A 21,126-nucleotide genomic window follows, 5' to 3' on the forward strand; every position below is an offset into this window, starting at 1 on the left:
AACACACTATTTTAAAAAAGCGAAGGCAGGTTGCTCTGTTGCTCGCAGTTGCAACGGGTGCAGAAATAAAAAAATAAAAAGGGCTATACAAAACGAAACGAAATAAACATGAAACAGAATAAACATGCATGTTGCCTTATCTTACAACTTCGCTTTTGCATATACATTTTTTTAATGTAAGGACTTACCACAGAACATGGCTATTCGTGTATCCATCCAACAGTTAAACTAAGAAAAAAGTCGATCCATACACAAACAAGAAATAAAGACACAGCCTTCTTACACGAAATTAATACAGGGAGAAGTCTTTAATAGATTATGTCTTGGATTCTGTCTTACGTTAAAAGTGTACCCGTTAAAATATTATTACTGCAGTTAAAGAGTTTATTTTGATCATGGTTTGATCTGGATAATTCTGAAATTACTTTTCAGTCATTTGCGATGTTACAAGGTTGAACGTCTACACGTATACATGATTTGCGAGGTACATTTGCAAATGATTCATAAATAATACCTCTGTATTTTAGAAGTACTGTATAATACTCAAACTCTAAAAACAGCAATGTGATTGCCGATGCGCTGAGAGAGAGAGAGAGAGAGAGAGAGAGAGAGAGAGAGAGAGAGAGAGAGAGAGAGAGAGAGACCGCGGCCTTGTATAAGAAGGACAAAATATCCCATAAGCTATTACGTAGCTATTATACAATTTTTTTCAGAACATTCTTGCGACCCAGTGGTTGGGGGCCTCTGCTCTAGGTAGCACTTACGCATAATTACGTCAATCAAAATGTTTTTAAAAACTCAAAATAGAATTGTCTCGGAGGCCCCCTAGTGTTCGGGGCCCTGGGCTGCAGCCCATGTTGCCCATTAGGATAACGCGGCCTTGGCTATATGCTAGTTAATGCTATTAACTAATGTTCTACTATTGACGTTACAGTTACGTTTTGCAGGTCCATACTGAAAAAACACAAACTTACCACTCCATTTACCAATGTCCATTAACAATCTCCAAACAATTGATTATTTCTCGGGCTGATTTACTCGATTAACTCGATTCAAAAAATTCCTTGAGGCAAAAATTCTGCCTCGAAGCCTCGATAAGTTCCTATAACGCGCACCACACGCGCCGAGATCTGATTCACACGGACTGTTGTTCAGGAAGCACATCATAGCGCGTGATACATTTTGAATTGTTGGCACTGGCAGTTATAAACACTAAATGGGTAAAAATTGAAATAAATATGCTTATTTTTTGGAGCCAAATTTCAATACCTCATAATTTCATCGTTTTACAGCCACGTCATTTTCGTTATGCATTATTTTGTTTTGGTTGTTTAAAAACACACAAAAATGTATCCGATTAATTGATTAATCGATCGATTCAGTGCTAGATTAATCTTTTACAAAAATAATTGATAGCTGCAGCCCTAATTATTTCTCAAAATCTGTATCTTCATTTGATACAGACTCAAACATAAGATCTGTTTCACACACACAGAGCTACTGAAGCACCCAATCAGAGCAGAGCTCAACATTATTATTCATGACTCTTCCAAATAAGGTAATATAAGACTATATTTCATTCTAAAGGTAAATCCTAGGGTTGTAAATGGACATGGAAATGGTTAAATTTTACTTATTAATATTTAGTATCAACTTAGTTTTATGCTGCGTTCACACCAGCCGCGGTAGAGGCGTCAAGCGCGAGTGATTTCAATGCGAAGACGCGTTGACGCGTGTCCAGAGGTCTTGCGCCGCGAATGAGGCATTTTGCACAGCACGGTAGACCTGATTCCGCCTCATTCGTGTGTCTAGTTCGCGTGAATGCCGCGAATTGAACGTTGCCTTGGCAAATGCGTGAGTTGAAAAATTTTAACTTTGGCGAAAAAACGCGCCACGTTAACCATTCAGGAGCTTGCTCTAGTAGTGACGTGATTACAGGAAGTGAGTGTAGTTGCAGAAGCCCCTCCCATGACGCAAATTTCCGTGTGAATGTCTAGATGACTAGAATTTCACGCGTGGCTTTCACGCAAGGAGGAAGCAAGTAAACTCAAACTGTTCAAGTAGCAAACTAGGCGCAGTAGACGCGATTTTGACGTGGCTGGTGTGAACCCACGTTAGATGTTTCTCTTAAAATTTCTTGGAGAAACAAATGAGAAAATAGTTAAAATATATTACATTTACGCATTTGACAGACACTTTCAGACATTTTTAATCAGTTTGTGTTCACTGGGTTCAAACCCATGACCTTTAGAGCTGCTAATGCAATGCTTTACCACTGAGCTATACAAGAGCACATTAAAGGCGAGGTCCATGATCTCTGAAAGCCAATGTTGACATTTGAAATCACCTAAACATACACGCCAATACCCCGATAGAATCTGGACCTTTTTTTTGATAGACCCACCCCACACATACGCTACCCCGGCAACGATGTCGGTTAGTAGTCATGCCCATTTTCAAAAATCGTGGACCCCGCCTTTAAGAGTATTGAGCTGTAAAATTAACGTAGATTTTATAGGTAAATTAATCTGGATTTTTGTAAATTTGCAAGCGTGACTTGGCAAATCTGAGTTCAATTTGTGACATTGTTGAGATCTCTTCTGAAACTCTTACGGAGAAATATCTGAAACACGTAAAACTTTTCCATTTATTATGCATTTGCGCTCAATTAATCTTATTATGAACTATAGGAGAAATAATTTAGATTAAAAAAAATCTTGGGGTGGAGAGTGCTTATCCTGGTCCCAGACTTGCATGCACTTTGATCTTGCACATATCTTAACATATATGAGTGCCATTGTAAAAACAACTTAAATATCCTAATATAACTAAGACCTAGTCCTGAATTAATCTAAACCATGTCCGGAAAACCGCCCCCTCTGTGATTTGTTTCTCACTTAGTGTATGAGACAGTGAGTACGTGCACATGTGCACAGTGAAAGCTTACGTAAGTCTTTTGTTTATCAGACCAGATCATTCAACCTACAGGCAGTGGTGACGTACCTCAGCTTGCAGACTAGTTGGGTAAAGCTTGGTCTTTCACGGGGATCGTGTGACCAGCAGCGTGTCATGAGTGAATAAAGGGTTGGTGGACAGTGTTCGGGTTTGGGCAGGCGGACGCCCTGCTCCAGCTGATTGATCACATCCTTATTCTCCAACCAGAAGAACGGCTGCTGGCCGCGACTCATCATCTCCCACATACACACAGCTTAAAGGAAAACCACAGGAAACCACACTTGCATAAATGCTTGAAACAGAAGGTGTGAAAGACAACTTCTGTATGTGATTCATTTTCAAAAGTGACTTTTTTAGTATAGAAATCAACTGCTGTTGAGAGTTTGACAAAAGGAAGCTGAAATTTACAGTATGATGAAATTGTATTGCTTAAAGGGGGGTTAAAAGCTGTTTTATGCATTGTGACGAGTTTCACGAGGATTCCTCATGCTAAACATACAATAGGCAAAGTGTTCAAAAAAGCTTTACAACGTATAAGAGAGTATTTCCTGTAAAAGTTTCGAAACGTTTTTCATGAAAATGAAAGATTCATAAATAACACTCTTGTTTTATTTATGAGCAATTTCAGTGCAGGAAGTACAGTGGAAGTCCTTATATGGGCACTTTAACCGCACACACCAACCAAGAGCTGACACAAAATCAACAAAGTGTATTTTTGTCTGCGGGGTACATTAAAGCTTGTTTAGCTTCCCAAGAACCCAGCATTATGGAAACAATGGATAAAGTTTGTTTATCTGGGGGAAAAGCTGAGTTTAATGCTTGATTTTGTTGAAATGGGTCGGTCCCAACCTGGTCATGAGTCACAGGCGGTAAGTAAAACTGCATCAAATATCTGTTTGTTTTTTTGTTGTTGCTGTTGTTGTTTGACAATTGGCACGTGGGTGCATATGAAGAGTTTCGTTGCAAAACGAGATAACCACCGTTTTTTTAATTGTTCAGAAATCACGTTTTTTGGTTGTGCATTCCAATTAATTTCAATGTAACTGCTGTTGGTTTGTTTTGATTTAAAACCTTGATAACTTAGAAAATACAGCTAAGTAGCACCATAAAACAAAATAATAACATGATAACATAATAATAAACATGTTTTGACAAAAATGTAAAAAAAAATTTATCTCGTTTTGCAACGAAACTCTTCATATACTGTTAATTACACAAACATGTAGTGAATGATAAGTTGCCCAGAGATAGTGGGATAATGTTTTATAGGTATTGCTTACTCGTGACTCGCGGTACACCTCCAGGAGGTCATTCATCAGATTTATAAATCTGATAAGACTTAAGACTCTTCTGAGATATAAATACTACTCTATAGGTACTCAAGATTAACACCAGATAAGCAGAAACCGCGTGAGCTTTAAATGTGAGTGTGTCCACAATACGCTCAGATGATTTCAAGTAGTTTAAACTTGACACAGCTTGTTTGGTGTCGATCAGATGAGTGGTGTCATGTTTAGAGTCACTAACCAAACATCCAGACGTCACTCGCTGACGTAAACCGTCTGAAGTTGATAGACTCCGGGGCCATCCATTTGATGGGTAATCGACATACAGAGGCTTCAGAGAGACAACACATGAAGAAGTTTAGATAAAATCACACTGTGATAGACAAATATGATTAAATGTGATTGAAGTAAATCTTGCCTTTATAATACTCTTCTTCTTCTATATATCTGGACAAGCCAAAGTCTCCCAGTTTTACACAGTCCGGTTTGGCGACCAGCACATTTCTCACTGCTATATCTCTATGTACACATAAGATAAAAAAAGCAAATAAGATGTGTACATAATGCTAAATTGGCTATAAACAATCACAAAAGGACTTGCTGCCGTAACATGGACGCAGCCATGTTACGACAGCAAAGTCCTTGATTATTACGCCAGAATGAGAGTATAGTTCCTAGCCATATCGGACTAGATTTTTTTTTTCTGAAAATTAAATTTTTTTAACTGTCTTAGTAAAACGATGTTACTACAGAAGGGTCAAGTTTTAAATACTGTAGGAAAAATATTGAAACTCTTTAGTCATTTTTGAGCGTCATGCTAAATGGTCTAATCAGATTCAGTGGATTATTGTAAGCTATGCTAAAAGCGCTAGCGCCAGACCTGGAGATCAGCTGAATGGATTCCAAAACGATAAAAATCAAATGTTTAACTCTATGGGAGCTGAAAAATGAGCAATGTTTTTTAAAAAAGTGGAGTGTCCCTTTAAGTTTTGACTTGTGAAAAGTTGACATAACTTAAAAAACCAAGTAGAATTTGTTTAACCTAATTAGTTAAGTTAAAGTAACATAAAAATATACGTTGGTTTGATATAATTTTTTACAGTGTGGCAAAAGGTTTATGGTCACTTTACAGAAATGTTCCCTTTCAGTCGGTCACTACGACGTCACGTCGTGACCGACGAATTGGGACGTGACGTCTACATTCCCTTCCTTCAGGGAACGAGGGTTACATACATAACCGAGACGTTTCTCGAGATCTTTACATTTTTTTTATTCTGAAGGTGTATGAAATGATTTTTGTAGACAAATATTGTGCCAACAAATTCAATTCTTTAAGTAGAAATCTAAAATTGTATTAAATAAAAATGCTTTTGACAGGAATGACCAGATGTGAACTCCTTCAATATCATTTAAAACTCCTCTTATGGTGAAACCTCATGAAGCTACTTAATAAAAATGACAAGAAAACATTTCTGCAAATTCTAGGCAAAGGATGACGATACTGAAGATCACTGTTGGGAAAGTTACTTTTAAAAGTAATGCATTACAATATTAAGTTACTCCCAAAAACGAATTGCGTTACTTAGTTACTTTTCATGGAAAGTGATGCTTACGTTACTTTTTAGTTATTTTTCATGGAAAGTGATGCTTACGTTACTTTTAAGTTAATTTTCATGGAAAGTGATGCTTACGTTACTTTTTAATTACTTTTCATGGAAAGTGATGCTTACGTTACTTTTTAGTTAATTTTCATGGAAAGTGATGCTTACGTTACTTTTTAGTTACTTTTCATGGAAAGTGATGCTTACGTTACTTTTTAGTTACTTTTCATGGAAAGTGATGCTTACGTTACTTTTTAGTTACTTTTCATGGAAAGTGATGCTTACGTTACTTTTTAGTTACTTTTCATGGAAAGTGATGCTTACGATACTTTTTAGTTAATTTTCATGGAAAGTGATGCTTACGTTACTTTTTAGTTACTTTTCATGGAAAGTGATGCTTACGTTACTTTTTAGTTACTTTTCATGGAAAGTGATGCTTACGTTACTTTTTAGTTAATTTTCATGGAAAGTGATGCTTACGTTACTTTTTAGTTACTTTTCATGGAAAGTGATGCTTACGTTACTTTTTAGTTACTTTTCATGGAAAGTGATGCTTACGTTACTTTTTAGTTAATTTTCATGGAAAGTGATGCTTACGTTACTTTTTAGTTACTTTTCATGGAAAGTGATGCTTACGTTACTTTTTAGTTACTTTTCATGGAAAGTGATGCTTACGTTACTTTTTAGTTACTTTTTCTTGGCTGAGGCTTAATCTCGTTCAGGCTTTATGATTGACAAGTTCTGCATTCAGAAATTGCATATTTCATCACAAAAATGTCGAGCTCTGGCCTGGCTGCCATCTCAGTTTCACATTATAGAGTGCATAATGTGACTACGTTTAGTTAAATTCAGTACATAATTTTTTTTATCGAATTAATTAAACAAAAAAGTAACTTGCATTACTTTTTTTTAAAAAGTAGCTCAAATATTAATGTGTACATTTAAAACGTAATGCATTACTGTAGTCGTTACTTCAGAAAAGTAAAATTATTATGTAATGCACATTACTTGTAATGCATTACCCCCAACACTGCTGAAGATGACAAAATATATGAGATTTGATATATTTTAATCTTAATTCTCAGAGTTTCTCAGATGTTTTAAAAATATGACCAATAAATGCACACATGTTGTGTATATTTGATTCAGTATATAGTCACACTATGGGTGTATTGTTGTACCTATGTACCATGTTGACACCCTCGAGGTAAGCCAAAGCTTTACTGATCTGCAGACTGAACAAGATCAGAGTGACGTTGGTAAGTTTGTGCTGGTTTTCCAATAGGTAATTTCCTAGCTGAAGAAATTAAGGAAGAAACAAATTACATCAGTGTCTGATTAATACCATAGTATTGCACAAATGCATTTGATCTCACCTCTCCATACTGATAAAGCTCCATCACAATCCACACCGGATCCTCTTCAATGATTCCTATCAGTTTAACAATATGTGGATGATCCAGTTTTTTCATGATCACTGTATATAAAAGAAGCCATTGAAGGGTTAAAATATTCATTAATTTATTTGTTTGTTAAGTTCTACTAATGAAATATCATACATGCTTCGCTCATAAACTTTTCTTTGACTTCAGCCGTGCAGTCCTTGCATGTTTTCACTGCTACGTTTATTCTCTCTCCTGTCTGAATAAAGACACAACAAGATTCATCACCAACTGTTTCCGTTCTCATGATGTGCAACTTTAATGCGTTTGTAGACACTTGTCATTCACAACACTGCACATATGGTAGTTGTGTGAATGTTTGACAAACTTTGCTCTTGTAGACTCCATCGTGAACTTCTCCGAAGAAACCTTCCCCCAGAATCCGGCCCAGAACGACATCATCTCGTGACAGGCTGACTTTATCGGCTGAAACAGAAAGGTGATTTTGATGTGTAAAGTTATCTGCAAACACAATGTCCTGTAATGTTTGTGTGTTATCTGCAAACTATGCTTTTCATCTTATGTGAAACTGTTTTAGAGATAAAGTTAGCAAAAGGGTTATTTATATTATCACAGACTCTACACTTATTAAATATAAATATTTTCTGGGTTCATTTACCCGAAGGGCTTGGCTCGTACCTTTTTGACCCAACGCTGGGTTGAAAATAACCCAGCATTTTTTTTCAGAGTTTTGCTCATATGTAAAATTGGTTGTGCATATCAGATATAAATACATTTCCACTCAAAACTTGGAAATGTAGGGTTACTAAACAGAAGAAACGTGAAGCATTGCTCATACTTTGTGTTCAGAAATGTAAAAATCTAGTTTTATATTTACTTATTTGACACAGGCGCTTTATTATATTAGACGTTATGTGCTCGTCAAGTTGCTAACCTCGCTATTAAAATGCTATTTTCAACCCAACATTTGATCAAAAAAGCATGAGCTCGCTGGTTTGTAATTTAACTTTTGTTGGGTTATTTCAACCCAAAATGTTGGGTTGTTTTAACCCATAGTTGGGTCAAATGTATAGTGCTGGGCATAGATTAATCTCAGTAATTTTTTGCATAATGAGTTTGTGTGTGTAATTATTATTATTATTATTATTATCTATATATAAATACACACACATTCATGTATGTATTTAAGAAACATTTACGTGTATATATATTTGAAGAGTTTCGTTGCAAACCGAGATAACTTTTTTTTAATTGTTCAGAAATCTCGTTTTTTGGTTGTGCATTTCAATTGATTTCAATTCAACTGCAGTTGGCTTGTTTTGATTTAAACCTTCATAACTTAAAAAATACGCCTGAATACCACCATAAAACAAAATAATAACATGATAACATAAGAATAAACATGTTTTGACAAAAATGTTAAAAATGGATTTATCTTGTTTTGCAATGAAACTCTTCATTTATTTATTTTTTTATATATTCTATATAATATATAAATAAAAAATGATATATAAAGAAAACATTTCTTAAATGTATATACCGTATATGTATGTGTATGTGTTTGTGTTGAAATATACATAATATTTACACACAGCACAAACATATATTATGCAAAAAATGACTTTCATTTTCTATAAGATAAATCTATGCCCTGCACTAGTCAAATGCAAACATTTTCTTGGTTCATTTATCCCAAAAGGGGTTGGGTTCGTCCCTTATGATCCTTTAAACCCAGACTCAATAAAATCCTATCTGATGCTCATTTCCAATAATTGACATTACGTAAGGAATAACTGACGACAGGCCATTGAATTATAAGAAAATAATGCAAACCGTGGGTGTGCATTATTTTCTTATAATTCAAAGGACCGGGGTCAATTATTCTGCTTATACCACGGTTACCAAAAATATTGCTCTGGCGCCTATTTTACAGACATTTTAAAGGTTAGGTGTAAGGTTATTGAAAAATAATCAACACCCATGGAACATTTCTCAACCAATCAGAATAAAGCATTCAACAGACCTGTGGTATAATAAAGTAAAATGTCTTACTGGTCTCTGGTTTATCTTCTGGTATTTCTACATATATATCTGCATCTGTACAAACAGAACAATATGTTAACCAACAATCCACATTTTAGTAATAATTCATATGTATGAATACTTGGTTTACGTACTTTTGCTTTCCTTGGCAAAACTGGCATTTTCCTTTTTGCTGTTATCAATGTAGGTTTAAATAAGTTTATTAACCAAAACAAAATTATGAATTGTATCATTGTAAACAATAAAAATAAAGGTGCTTCACGATGCAATAGAATAGCTTGGGGATCGCCGTGAAGAATTTTTAGCACCTTTATTTTTAAAAGTTTGATCATCATTAACATCTAATAAAAAAATGAAAAACACTATTTCCTACCTGCCGGGTAAAGGAGGTAGAGAATGTCTTTCTTTTCTGTCTGGTCAACATAAGCACAAATGTGATGTTAGTGAAATCTAGTAATGTTAAACAGAATGTGTGTTTGTGTATTTCTATACTAGTGATGGTGGTTTATCAGTAGGTGTTAATTTAGGGCATGTGTGTTTGTGGTATTTGTTTCATGAAGAGTCACCTCAACACACACACACACGCACACACACACATATGTACCTTTGGGTCGCACTATTAAAGACGCCGCCGTGCCGTTCACCAGACGACAATAACCATCGATTAAATCAGCCATGTTCTCACCGACGGCCAGAGACGCTGTGCTTATGGACAATGGCTGTAACGGAGAACAATATATTTTCATGAGAAGTGAACTGATGGTCTATAATAAAAAAATCTGCAGCGTGTATACGAACCTGTTTTGCTCCTTCTATATCTACATGTACCAGTGCTTTATTGTCATTCTGAAGGGAACATTTAATACTCCGAATTTGCGAAAAATTGGCTAGAGAGACAGGCTGGGTAGAAAACACAGAACCTTATATTAATATTTATTTAATTATACATATGCATTTGATTCTGTATTCAAAAACTGTGAATTAAAAAAAACTATGAATAAGAAGTCACTGTGTTACACGCTACAGTACACTTTTCCACTGTGGTTAGTTTACACACAGTGTTGGTTGTCAGTTTCTCGAGAGCTGAACACACATGCGTCTCTCTTACCGCTGAAGTTTTGTCCGTGCGTTGCCGAATACCTTTAGGACCAATGACCAGATCCACAGACACACTCCAGCCTTGCTACAGACGTATGAGACAATAATAAGATCACAGATCAATCCCAGCAAAGCAAAATCTGTCATTTCACAGTCGAGGTTAACAATAACTCATAGTTAGTCACAAAATATATTTTCTGCTTTTTTTGTCATTGAGCATGAATGTCTTTTTCGTGTCACTCAGCACGACTTTCTTTTGCATGTCATTTCATGTATTGTTTTTTTTTTGTCGCTTGGGGTTAAAACAACTTTCTGTTACATTTCCGACATCCTAACCCAAATGCCAACTAAAAATAGTTTAAAAATCAGAAAAAAACCACGTACAGTAGAAATCAATTTAACTACCAAGTAATTTAACTACATTCCTTGAAAAAAGCAAAGTAGGCCTAAGGGATTACTCTTATTTTTCCAGTAATTTATTTACAGTTGATGTAATTGAACTAAATACTGTGTTTGGACTGAAGAACAATTATACAATACAATAGTGGATTTAACATCAATATAGGGCGGTTACCCGGACAGGGATTAGACTAGTCCTAGACTAAAACAAATGTAAGAGCTGTCCAACCTGAAAAAAGCTTGCACTCACATATCTTAAAATACATTGTTTTGCCTCAAAATGCACACAAGTAATGTTTTTAGTAAGGCATGTTTGTTTAAACTAGTTATATTTCCTAATTAAACTAAGGTCTAGTCCTGGCTTAAGCTAATCCCTGTACGAGAAACCACCTCTTAAAGTCTAATGTTAAAATGCATGTTTTTTATGTATCCTTCTCACTTTAAAAACTTTGGTAAGTTAATAAGAATAATGGTATAGTTTAGTCTATTAACTGGTTAGTTATTAGCATTAATATAACTGAGGGTAACACTTTATTTTACGGTGTCTTTGTTACACATGCTACATGTAATTATTATAGTAATAACAGTTAATTATGCATAGTTACATGGAACTAACCCTAAACCAAACCCTAATCAACCCCAACCCTATAGTAAGTACATGTTATTAATGATTATTACTTAGTACTTAAATGTATAATTACACTGTAACAGTGATGGCGTAAAATAAAGTGTGACCTAACTGAGATACAGTATGGGCTGTTTATTAACACTTTAAAAGCACATATCAATTCCTGATATGGCAAATCTTTATTCTACATTCTTAATCCTTAATAATTCCTACCAATTCTTAAACTTAACAACTATTTTACTAAGTTTTAATAAGGAGTAATTCGGTTTATATTGAGGCAAAAGTAGTTAATAGTTAGTTAAAAGTGAAGTTTGGACCTTAAAAACTGTAACAAGAATAATTTATGTACTTTTATAGGATTTTATTGAGCCGTTTCGAGACTATCTTTGTATCATTTACTTAAAGGTGCAGTGTGTAAATTTTAGTGGCATCTAGTGGTGATGTTGCAAATTGCAACCAACAGCTCAGTCCACGGCTCACCCCTCACTTTTGAAACACATAGAAAAGCTACAGCAGCCACCACAGGACAAACATATCATTGTTGGAGACAACTTAGTAAAAAAGTTTGTCTGTTTAGGGCTTCTGTAGAAACATGGTGGTACAAAATGGCGACGTCCATGTAAGGGGAACCTCTGTGATAAAAACATATCATTCAAAGGTAATAAAAAAATAACAGTTAATTATGTAAGGTCTTAAAAAACCACTGATAATATAGTTATAATAAAATATGTATTATATTGCATTTCTGTCAAGAGATCATTCAAAAAGTTACACATTGCACCTTTAATAAGATTTAGAAAGTAATTAGGAAAAACAAATGATATGCTTTTTTGAGATATTCATTTGTTAAGTAATCTAATTAAATGATTGAATATGTGAATATGTAATTAGTAACTAGTAATTCATTACTTTTTTTAAGTAACCCAACACTGAAACCAATACATGAAATTACATTCTAGCCCATACCCCAAATCTAACCCCAACCCCAAGCAACAATGATTTAAAAATAGAGAAAATAAAAGGAAAAAACAATACATAAAACGACATAAAAAACTACTTATAGAAATTCGTGCTGAATGACATGAGAAAAGCGGAAAATCGTGTCCGTGTTTTTGCCGAAATAACTTTTGAGATGTATGATATTTCATTATGTAAGTCAACAGTGATTACAAGATGTTCAGTTTCGTTTATTTATGTATTTATTTTATTTTTGGGCTACGGAGACTTTTAGCTGACAGCCCATATTTTGCTTTGTTTTAGCCTAGACATTTGAGATGTGTTTAGGTGTCTTTTAAATGCAAAATTCAGCCTCAGAAATCTGTTGAACCTTCACAAAGGTAAATTCAGACTCACCACCAGCTCACAGGGAAAAACTTCTTCATCGAAACAGGAAAAGACGGACAAGGTCTCGAAGAACTTCATGATACACTGTTGCTCTTTGAGCAGAGCAAACTGCTGAAACGTCTGCTGGATCAGTTTCCTTAACTGCTTCGGCTGTCGAGAGAGTATTGGCAATTCATTGTGATCATTCATAAATGTGTAAAGTCAAGTTAAGTTATTCTGAAAGAGATAAAGAGATGTTGTGTACCTTCATATTGTCAAACAACTGCGGAGGAAAAAACAACTCCAGTCCGACCTCTTTCCTAACAGGAACAGACATGACATGTACATTTACACGTGTGTTGTAAATCATTTGTGAATTGGAATCAGATCTGATGTATTGTATTATTATCTTTTCTGTCTACGTCAATGTAAGAAATTTGTGAAATATTTATTTGTGTTTGTGTGTTTTTAGAAGTGGGTGTGGTTTTATCAGTATGTGTTTTATTTAGGGCATGTGTGTTTGTGGTATTTGACTCATGAGAGTCACCTCAACCCATACATGTATTCCTTTACTGGGTCGCACTATGAAAGACAACCATAACCATCTATTAAATCAACCATGTTCTCACAGATTGCCAGAGACGCTGAGCGTAGTTTTGATGTGTATGTGTGTAAATGTGACACGTCAAAGTACTTACTCCAAAAGCTCAAAGTTGGATTTCTTCTCCAGACCGTTAGCATTCATGTCTTTATAAAACCTCCTGTAAGAAAAAAAGTGTGTGAATTGCTCAGTAATACTTTTATTAAAGGTGCCAAAAAATGCATTGAAAATATAATCTGTTAAATTCTTCTTTGCTACTCGGTCTCACAAGGTTTTGTGATATAGTCAAGTAATTTTTTTATTCTTTTTTTGTGATATTATCACAAATTTTTTGTGATCGTATAACGAATTCCTGTTTTCGTGTGATTATCATGTGAGTATTGGTTACTCAACAGATTTTTCCTATTTTTAAACCATTGTCGCTTCGGTTTAGGGTAAGATTTGGTGCTTGCATTAGAATGTCACTTTATACATTGGTTTATACAAATTTTTCTCATTTATTTTTGATATGTCTCCTGGCGTTAGAATTAGAGTTGGGTCGGGATGTCATTTTATTTAAATCTAACCCTAAACCGAAGCGACAATGGTAAGAAAATAAGACAAAACAGTTGAGTAACCAATACATGATAATCACACGAAAACAAGAATTTGTTATACGATCACGAAAACGCAGAAATTCGTGATAATATCACGAAAAAAAGAATTTAAAAAATGACGTAACTATATAACGAAATTTTGTGAGACTGGGCTGTTCTTTGATACAAGGTATGCGACTTTATTAAGTGCAAAAAATATCTATAGACGGTTTTACATGTCTATTTCAACCCTCTATCACGAAATTATGTACCTATAGTCACGTAAATTTCTTTTCCGTGACACTGACACGTTTTTCCGCCTTTTACGTGTCACTGTCACGGATTTGTTACTCAACTGTTTTGTGCTATTTTCAAACCATTGACGCTTCGGTTTAGGGTTAGATTTGGTGTTTGCGTTAGTATGTCACTTTACGTATAGGTTTATACCTTTTTTCATGATTTATTTTTTATATTTATTTATGATTTGTCGCCTGACATTAGGGTTAGAGTTGAGTTTGGGTAAGGATGTCATTTCATATAAATCTAACCCTAAACCGAAGCGACAATGGTAAGAAAATAAGACAAAACAGTTGAGTAACCAATACGTGATAATCACACGAAAACAAGAATTCGTTATACGATTACAAAAACGCAGAAATTGGTGATAATATCACGAAAAAATAATTTAAAAAAAAATGACGTAACTATATAACAAAATTTTGTGAGACTGGGCTGTTCTTTGATACAAGGTATGCGACTTTATTAAGTGCAAAAAATATCTAGAGACGGTTTTACATGTCTATTTCAACCCTGTGTCACGAAATTATGTACCTATAGTCACGTAAATTTCTTTTCCGTGACACTGACACGTTTTTCTGCCTTTTACGTGTCACTGTCACGGATTTGTTACTCAACTGTTTTGTCCTATTTTCAAACCATTGACGCTTCAGTTTAGGGTTAGATTTGGTGTTTGCGTTAGTATGTCACTTTACGTATTGGTTTATATCTTTTTTCATTATTTATTTTTTATATTTATTTATGATTTGTCGCCTGGCATTAGGGTTAGAGTTGAGTTTGGGTAAGGATGTCATTTTATATAAATCTAACCCTAAATCGAAGCGACAATGGTAAGAAAATAAGACAAAACAGTTGAGTAACCAATACGTGATAAAATCACACGAAAACAAGAATTCGTTATACAATCACGAAAACGCAGAAATCTTCACGAAAAAAGAATAAAAAAATGACGTAACTATATAATGAAATTTTGTGAGACTGGGCTGTTCTTTGATACAATGTATGTGACTTTATTAAGTGCAAAAAATATCTAGAGACGGTTTTACATGTCTATTTCAACCCTGTGTCACGAAATTATGTACCTATAGTCACGTAAATTTCTTTTCCGTGACACTGACACGTTTTTCCGCCTTTTACGTGTCACTGTCACGGATTTGTTACTCAACTGTTTTGTCCTATTTTCAAACCATTGACGCTTCAGTTTAGGGTTAGATTTGGTGTTTGCGTTAGTATGTCACTTTACGTATTGGTTTATACCTTTTTTCATGATTTATTTTTTATATTTATTTATGATTTGTCGCCTGGCATTAGGGTTAGAGTTGAGTTTGGGTAAGGATGTCATTTTATATAAATCTAACCCTAAATCGAAGCGACAATGGTAAGAAAATAAGACAAAACAGTTGAGTAACCAATACATGATAATCACACGAAAACAAGAATTCGTTATACGATCACGAAAACGCAGAAATTGGTGATAATATCACAAAAAAAGAATAAAAAAATGACGTAATTATATAACAAAATTTTGTGAGACTGGGCTGTTCTTTGATACAATGTATGTGACTTTATTAAGTGCAAAAAATATCTAGAGACGGTTTTACATTCAACCCTGTATCACAAAATTATGTACCTATAGTCACGTAAATTTTTGAGTCTTTTCCGTGACACTGACACTTTTTTCCGCCTTTTTGCGTGAACATGTCACGCATTTCTGTTTACATGTTACTGTCACGTATTTGTTACTCAACTGTTTTGTGCTATTTTCAAACCATTGACACTTTGATTTAGGGTTAGATTTGGTGTTTGCGTTAGGATGTCACTTTAAGTATTGGTTAATACCATTTTTTCATGATTTTTTTTATATTTTATGATTTTTAAACCATTGTCGCCTGGCATTAGGGTTAGAGTTGGGTTTGGGTAAGGATGTCATTTTATGTAAATCTAACCCTAAACCGAAGCGACAGTGGTAAGTAAATAGGAGAAAACAGTTGAGTAACAAATACATGACAGTGAGCCATAAACAGAAATGCGTGATACGCAAAAAAGCTTAAAAACGTGTCAGTGTCACGAAAAAGACTATATGTACGTAATTTCGTGATACTGGGTTGTCTATTTACAACCGTAGGATTTGCGCTTAGAATGAAATGGTCTATTATTACCTTATTTGAAAGGGTCACGAATAATAATGTTGAGCTCTGCTCTGATTGGCTGTTTCTCAGAGCAGCTCTTTCAGTAGCTCTGTGTGTGTGTAAACAGATCTTATGTTTGAGTCTGGATCAGATGAAGATACAGATTTTGAGGAATAATCAATTGTTTGGAGATTGTTAATGGACGTTTCTGAGTGGTAAGTTTGTGTTTTTTTCAGTATGGACCTGCAAAACGTAACGTCAATAGTAGAACTTTAGCCTAAATGTTAGCATATAGCGCTAACTTAGCAGTCACAACTTTGTTTTTAGCATTGCAACAACATTGTACTTTACTTTTAATGTTGGGGTGTACATCTCGACTGTAACGTCACAGTTGGTGTTATGTTGAGATTGGTCTGTTTTCTAGCCATCTTTTGCATGCACGAGGTTTACATAATGGCGTTTAAGGCAGAACTATGCCAAGAGTAATACAGTTTTACATTCTATGGCACCTTTTTGGACATTAATATATTACACCCATGACCGTAAAGCTTTGTCTGGTGTTACATTACTGTACCTGATCTCCAGACAGCCCAGCTGCAACGCCATCCCATCACTTACTTTACTAGCATAGCGCTGCATGTAATCACTGCGTACCTGCACAACAATAACATTTCTCCTTTAAAAAAAATCACCTTTAAAGAAACATTTATTTGTTTTAGGATATAAAAGAGACAAGATTTCTGGTATGACAGACACCAACCTGCTGGTAGAAATACAACATTGTTGTATTGTCTTCTTTTAACTTTTCCAAGAAATCAGCAGGAATATAACGAATCCTTAAGTCATATCTGAAAACAAAAATGCAATAAAGATGTTTGTAACTTCACACATTTACTTTGTAAGCAATAAGGTACGAGAGGCTGTGCTGTATTGTGAATAAGTAACGGCTAAAGGACGTTATTAGGCATGACGCGAAGCAATACAACACAATATTAAAGTTAAAAAAAGTATTCGTGCAACCTTCATGAATTTAAATCAATAAAAGCATTCCTTCCGCTAGAAAAAATAGTCCCTGACCGTGAACAACAACATTTAAATGTGTAATATGCATGAAAGCTCAAATAAAAACATTAAACTGATATGTTTGGCTGCTAACCCTGCTGAAAAAAACAGCATCAAACCAGCATGGACCAGCAATGGAATTATGCTGGTCTATGCTGGTTTGATGCTGGTTTAGCTGGTGGTCACCAGCAACAAAACACAACATATGCTGGTCTTGCTGGTATGACCAGCATGGGATGCTGTTGCTAATGCTGGTTTGGTGCTGGTTTAGCTGGTGATAATGCTGGTTTGGTGCTGGTTTAGCTGGTACTAATGCTGGCGCTGGTTTAGCTGGTGTTCACTACCAAACCAGCATCAAAACACAACATATGCTGGTCTTGCTGGTATGACCAGCATGGGATGCTGGTGCTAATGCTGGTTTGGTGCTGGTTTAGCTGGTGCTAATGCTGGTTTGGTGCTACTGGTATAGCTGGTGCTAATGCTGTTGCTGATGCTGGTTTAGCTGGTGTTCACTAGCAAACCAGCATCAAAACACAACATATGCTGGTCTTGCTGGTATGACCAGCATGGGATGCTGGTGCTAATGTTGGTTTGGTGCTGGTTTAGCTGGTGCTAATGCTGTTGCTGATGCTGGTTTAGCTGGTGTTCACTAGCAAACCAGCATCAAAACACAACATATGCTGGTCTTGCTGGTATGACCAGCATGGGATGCTGGTGCTAATGTTGGTTTGGTGCTGGTTTAGCTGGTGCTAATGCTGTTGCTGGTTAAGCTGGTGTTCACTAGCAAACCAGCATCAAAACACAACATATGCTGGTCTTGCTGATATGACAAGCATGGGATGTTGGTGCTAATGCTGGTTTGGTGCTGGTTTAGCTGGTGCTACAGCTGGTGCTGATGCTGGTTTAGCTGGTGTTTACTAGCAAACCAGCACCAAAACACAACATATGCTGGTCTTGCTGGTATGCTGTTTTTTTAGCAGGGAAGGGCGCAGTGATAAATAGAACCGTTGGGTGAAGCGGTCATAGCCGTGTTTTATCGTGAACAAAGCACAGCTATTGACCAATCAGAATCAAGGATTGGAACTAACCATTTTATAATATGTATTTAACAAGGTAAACGTTTTTTATCAGTACGTGTGTTTCCTCGGGTTTCAAACCCACAACTTTTGCATTGCTGACGCAAAGCTGCACCAGTTAAGTTACAACAACAACAAACAACTGTACAAGCAGACTAGTGGTCAACCGATGTGGGTTTTTTTAAGGCCAATGCCGATGTTGAGAAAGCTTATGACAGATTTAGAAAAGAGTTGGGTCAAACAGCGAGAAAGTCGCAGGTGGTCTGAACGAGGGGTTAGGTGGTTTCGGATGCAGCCTTTGTCTTTACATCTGAATGTCATTTTATGAGGAACAATCTATTTTTGATCTATCAGCCTATTGAAAAGATTTATCGGCTAATGTCTCTCACTAATGCAGGAAATAAGTTGAGGAAATGTTGCAAGCCAGACTCGAATTTATATGACCTGCGTGAGCTTAAAGGGGTGCATGACGCCAACAGACGCACCTCCATTCTGCCTCGACATGTTGCTGTTCGTACTTCTGCTCCACCTCGGCGATGGTCAGGTCCGGATGCAGCCAATGAACCTCGTCTGATTTCAGATGTTTCAGCAGCAGAGCAAAGCATTCTGGGAACTTGATGTTGGGTCCGAGACGCCCGCTGTCCAGGATGGACTGAATAATTTTCTGCAAAGTAATACATCAGATCATAAATTATTTACAACACAAAAGTCACATAGTAAATCTCACCCTATCATCAAATAAAGCTCCATATTCAATAATCATTAACGTGTATCAGAAAAATACATTTTTCTTACCCTGATATTCCAGGTGCTTTCACATTTGACCAGTTTAAAGTTTTTGCCCAGGTTGGCACTGTTGCTTATGAAGCAAACTTTGAGGATTTTAACCGACCCTCTGCTTATCGTTCCCGTCTCAACAACGCCGGCCGATTCCTGCTGTGGAGCGGCTGGAGGCGGTTTCCATGACAACATGCTAGTATCACCAGACATCTCTACATATGTCATGGGAAAGTTTTCCTCAATAAATATCAACTCTGACAAAGAACAAAATAGCAAAATAGTCTTTTTGAGCACACTATGAAGAGAGGATGTGGTTACAAATTAGATGTTGACGAGCTTGGCAGGACTTTTTGCTAAAGTTGTGAGTTTGCAGTGGACTATTATGTTCAATGTTAAGAATCCAGTAGCTTTTCTTTGCAGAAACATCACTGTTTATGATTATTTTTTAACATTTCCTACCTGTATGCACTACATGTCTCTGATGTCGAACCGCAACACCTGCATGATGTACAAATAACAAAAATAAACATCAATGTTAAAAGTAGTAAAGGACTCTTTCAATATCTCACAGAAAGGAAATAGGAAGTGACATTAAGCACGTTGAAGCAAAGTCAGAGTTTATCATTACAATTTTGTCCATTTATACACAGCTGAGAAACCTGTTTGAAAACCGTCAGTGTTTAAACTAAACCAGTAGCTACTCCACACTATTGTCAAAATAACCACAACTTTGGTTTCCTGTTGTATGTCTTTGTTCGAGATGTGAAATGTGTTGGAAATTGTGAATGTGTTAAGACACTTGCCATGTTCCTGTGTACTCTACAGCACAAACACTTTATGTATCACTTATACAAGAAAAAGACTTCAAATGACACATACACACACAGAGAGAAAGAGAGAAATGTGATGCAAATATGCAACTAAAGAGTGGCTGAAGATGTTTACTTCTCTTTTAACACCTGAAGCCTTTCGTTGCATTGAATTGACTACAACACATCTTTCAATACATCACTTCAATATTAATCAATCATTTATGACATCCACAATATTAATATGATACAATAAAGTGCCATATTGCTGACCAACAGTAAGGCACCAAAATGTAAACAACAACTATAAAATAACGTTTAACGAACATTCAGAGAACAGAAACATGTCTGTCATACATAAGCACTCAACTTCCTTCTTAACGTAACATCAATGTTGGATAGTCTCTCATTTAAATAAAATAATTCAAATTTGTGTCAAACCTGAACAAAAGCAATCCAAAGCTTTCTCTCTCTCTCTCTCTCGCTCGCTCTCTCTCTCCTCGTTTGTTTAATTCATATGAATCTAAAGTGGCTGAACATAACATCAGATGTGACGGCTACAAGACACAGCCCACACATGTCTCTAACTTCCTTAAACTTATTTCATCAGAGTTGCCTCTCATTACTCAAACACACACACACACACACACACACACACACACACACACAAATGTAAAATTTTACACTACATGCTCTACATCTCTTTAATCTCCTTTAACACATTAACAAACATGGATTAAACATTTGATGTTTAAATAAAAAAAATTGTTAATTTTTAAACTAAAATCCACTAACTATATACGTGCATGATTTGTTTGAAATTCAGAGTCATGTGTAAAAGCTTTATGAAATCTATTCCATGAGGAAATGAAGATGAGTAAAGTCATTTTTTATTTTTAGTTCTGTTTTTCTCTTTATTAATAAATATATACTACAGTATGTTATACTGTTTCATAAGTTTTTTTTTTAATTAGTCAGATATTCTTATGTGTATTAAATGTATAGTCTACTGTATGCCTGTGAGTCACGTATAAACAATACATCATTATGTGTTATGATCA

The 21,126-nt window shown here is 35.5% G+C and overlaps 1 protein-coding gene across 2 annotated transcripts in view; it reads right to left on the bottom strand.

Moving 5' to 3' along the window:
• ptk2ba (protein tyrosine kinase 2 beta, a) overlaps positions 1 to 20,644 on the bottom strand; it is a 32,534-nt gene extending 11,890 nt beyond the window's left edge. Inside the window, exons 1-22 of one of the 2 annotated variants that reach the window (XM_055172495.2) lie at positions 20,507 to 20,644; positions 19,716 to 19,754; positions 19,272 to 19,468; positions 18,962 to 19,140; positions 17,099 to 17,186; positions 16,913 to 16,992; positions 13,435 to 13,497; positions 13,002 to 13,056; positions 12,767 to 12,907; positions 10,397 to 10,471; positions 10,087 to 10,188; positions 9,893 to 10,007; positions 9,662 to 9,701; positions 9,423 to 9,460; positions 9,298 to 9,342; positions 7,613 to 7,710; positions 7,402 to 7,483; positions 7,219 to 7,319; positions 7,024 to 7,139; positions 4,660 to 4,760; positions 4,483 to 4,572; positions 3,004 to 3,208 (exon numbers count right to left, since the gene is read on the bottom strand). In XM_055172495.2, the coding sequence (XP_055028470.2) occupies positions 3,004 to 3,208; positions 4,483 to 4,572; positions 4,660 to 4,760; positions 7,024 to 7,139; positions 7,219 to 7,319; positions 7,402 to 7,483; positions 7,613 to 7,710; positions 9,298 to 9,342; positions 9,423 to 9,460; positions 9,662 to 9,701; positions 9,893 to 10,007; positions 10,087 to 10,188; positions 10,397 to 10,471; positions 12,767 to 12,907; positions 13,002 to 13,056; positions 13,435 to 13,497; positions 16,913 to 16,992; positions 17,099 to 17,186; positions 18,962 to 19,140; positions 19,272 to 19,466 (2,009 nt within the window). In that variant the 5' untranslated portion in view covers positions 19,467 to 19,468; positions 19,716 to 19,754; positions 20,507 to 20,644. Of the gene's footprint in view, positions 1 to 3,003; positions 3,209 to 4,482; positions 4,573 to 4,659; positions 4,761 to 7,023; positions 7,140 to 7,218; positions 7,320 to 7,401; positions 7,484 to 7,612; positions 7,711 to 9,297; positions 9,343 to 9,422; positions 9,461 to 9,661; positions 9,702 to 9,892; positions 10,008 to 10,086; positions 10,189 to 10,396; positions 10,472 to 12,766; positions 12,908 to 13,001; positions 13,057 to 13,434; positions 13,498 to 16,912; positions 16,993 to 17,098; positions 17,187 to 18,961; positions 19,141 to 19,271; positions 19,511 to 19,715; positions 19,755 to 20,506 lie in introns of both variants that reach the window. The other variant, XM_055172494.2, reaches the window with a different exon arrangement.
• Between the last annotated feature and the right edge of the window lie 482 nt (positions 20,645 to 21,126).

This window comes from Misgurnus anguillicaudatus, chromosome 7 (genome assembly GCF_027580225.2).
Source record: "Misgurnus anguillicaudatus chromosome 7, ASM2758022v2, whole genome shotgun sequence".
NCBI classification, from domain to species: Eukaryota; Metazoa; Chordata; class Actinopteri; order Cypriniformes; family Cobitidae; genus Misgurnus; species Misgurnus anguillicaudatus.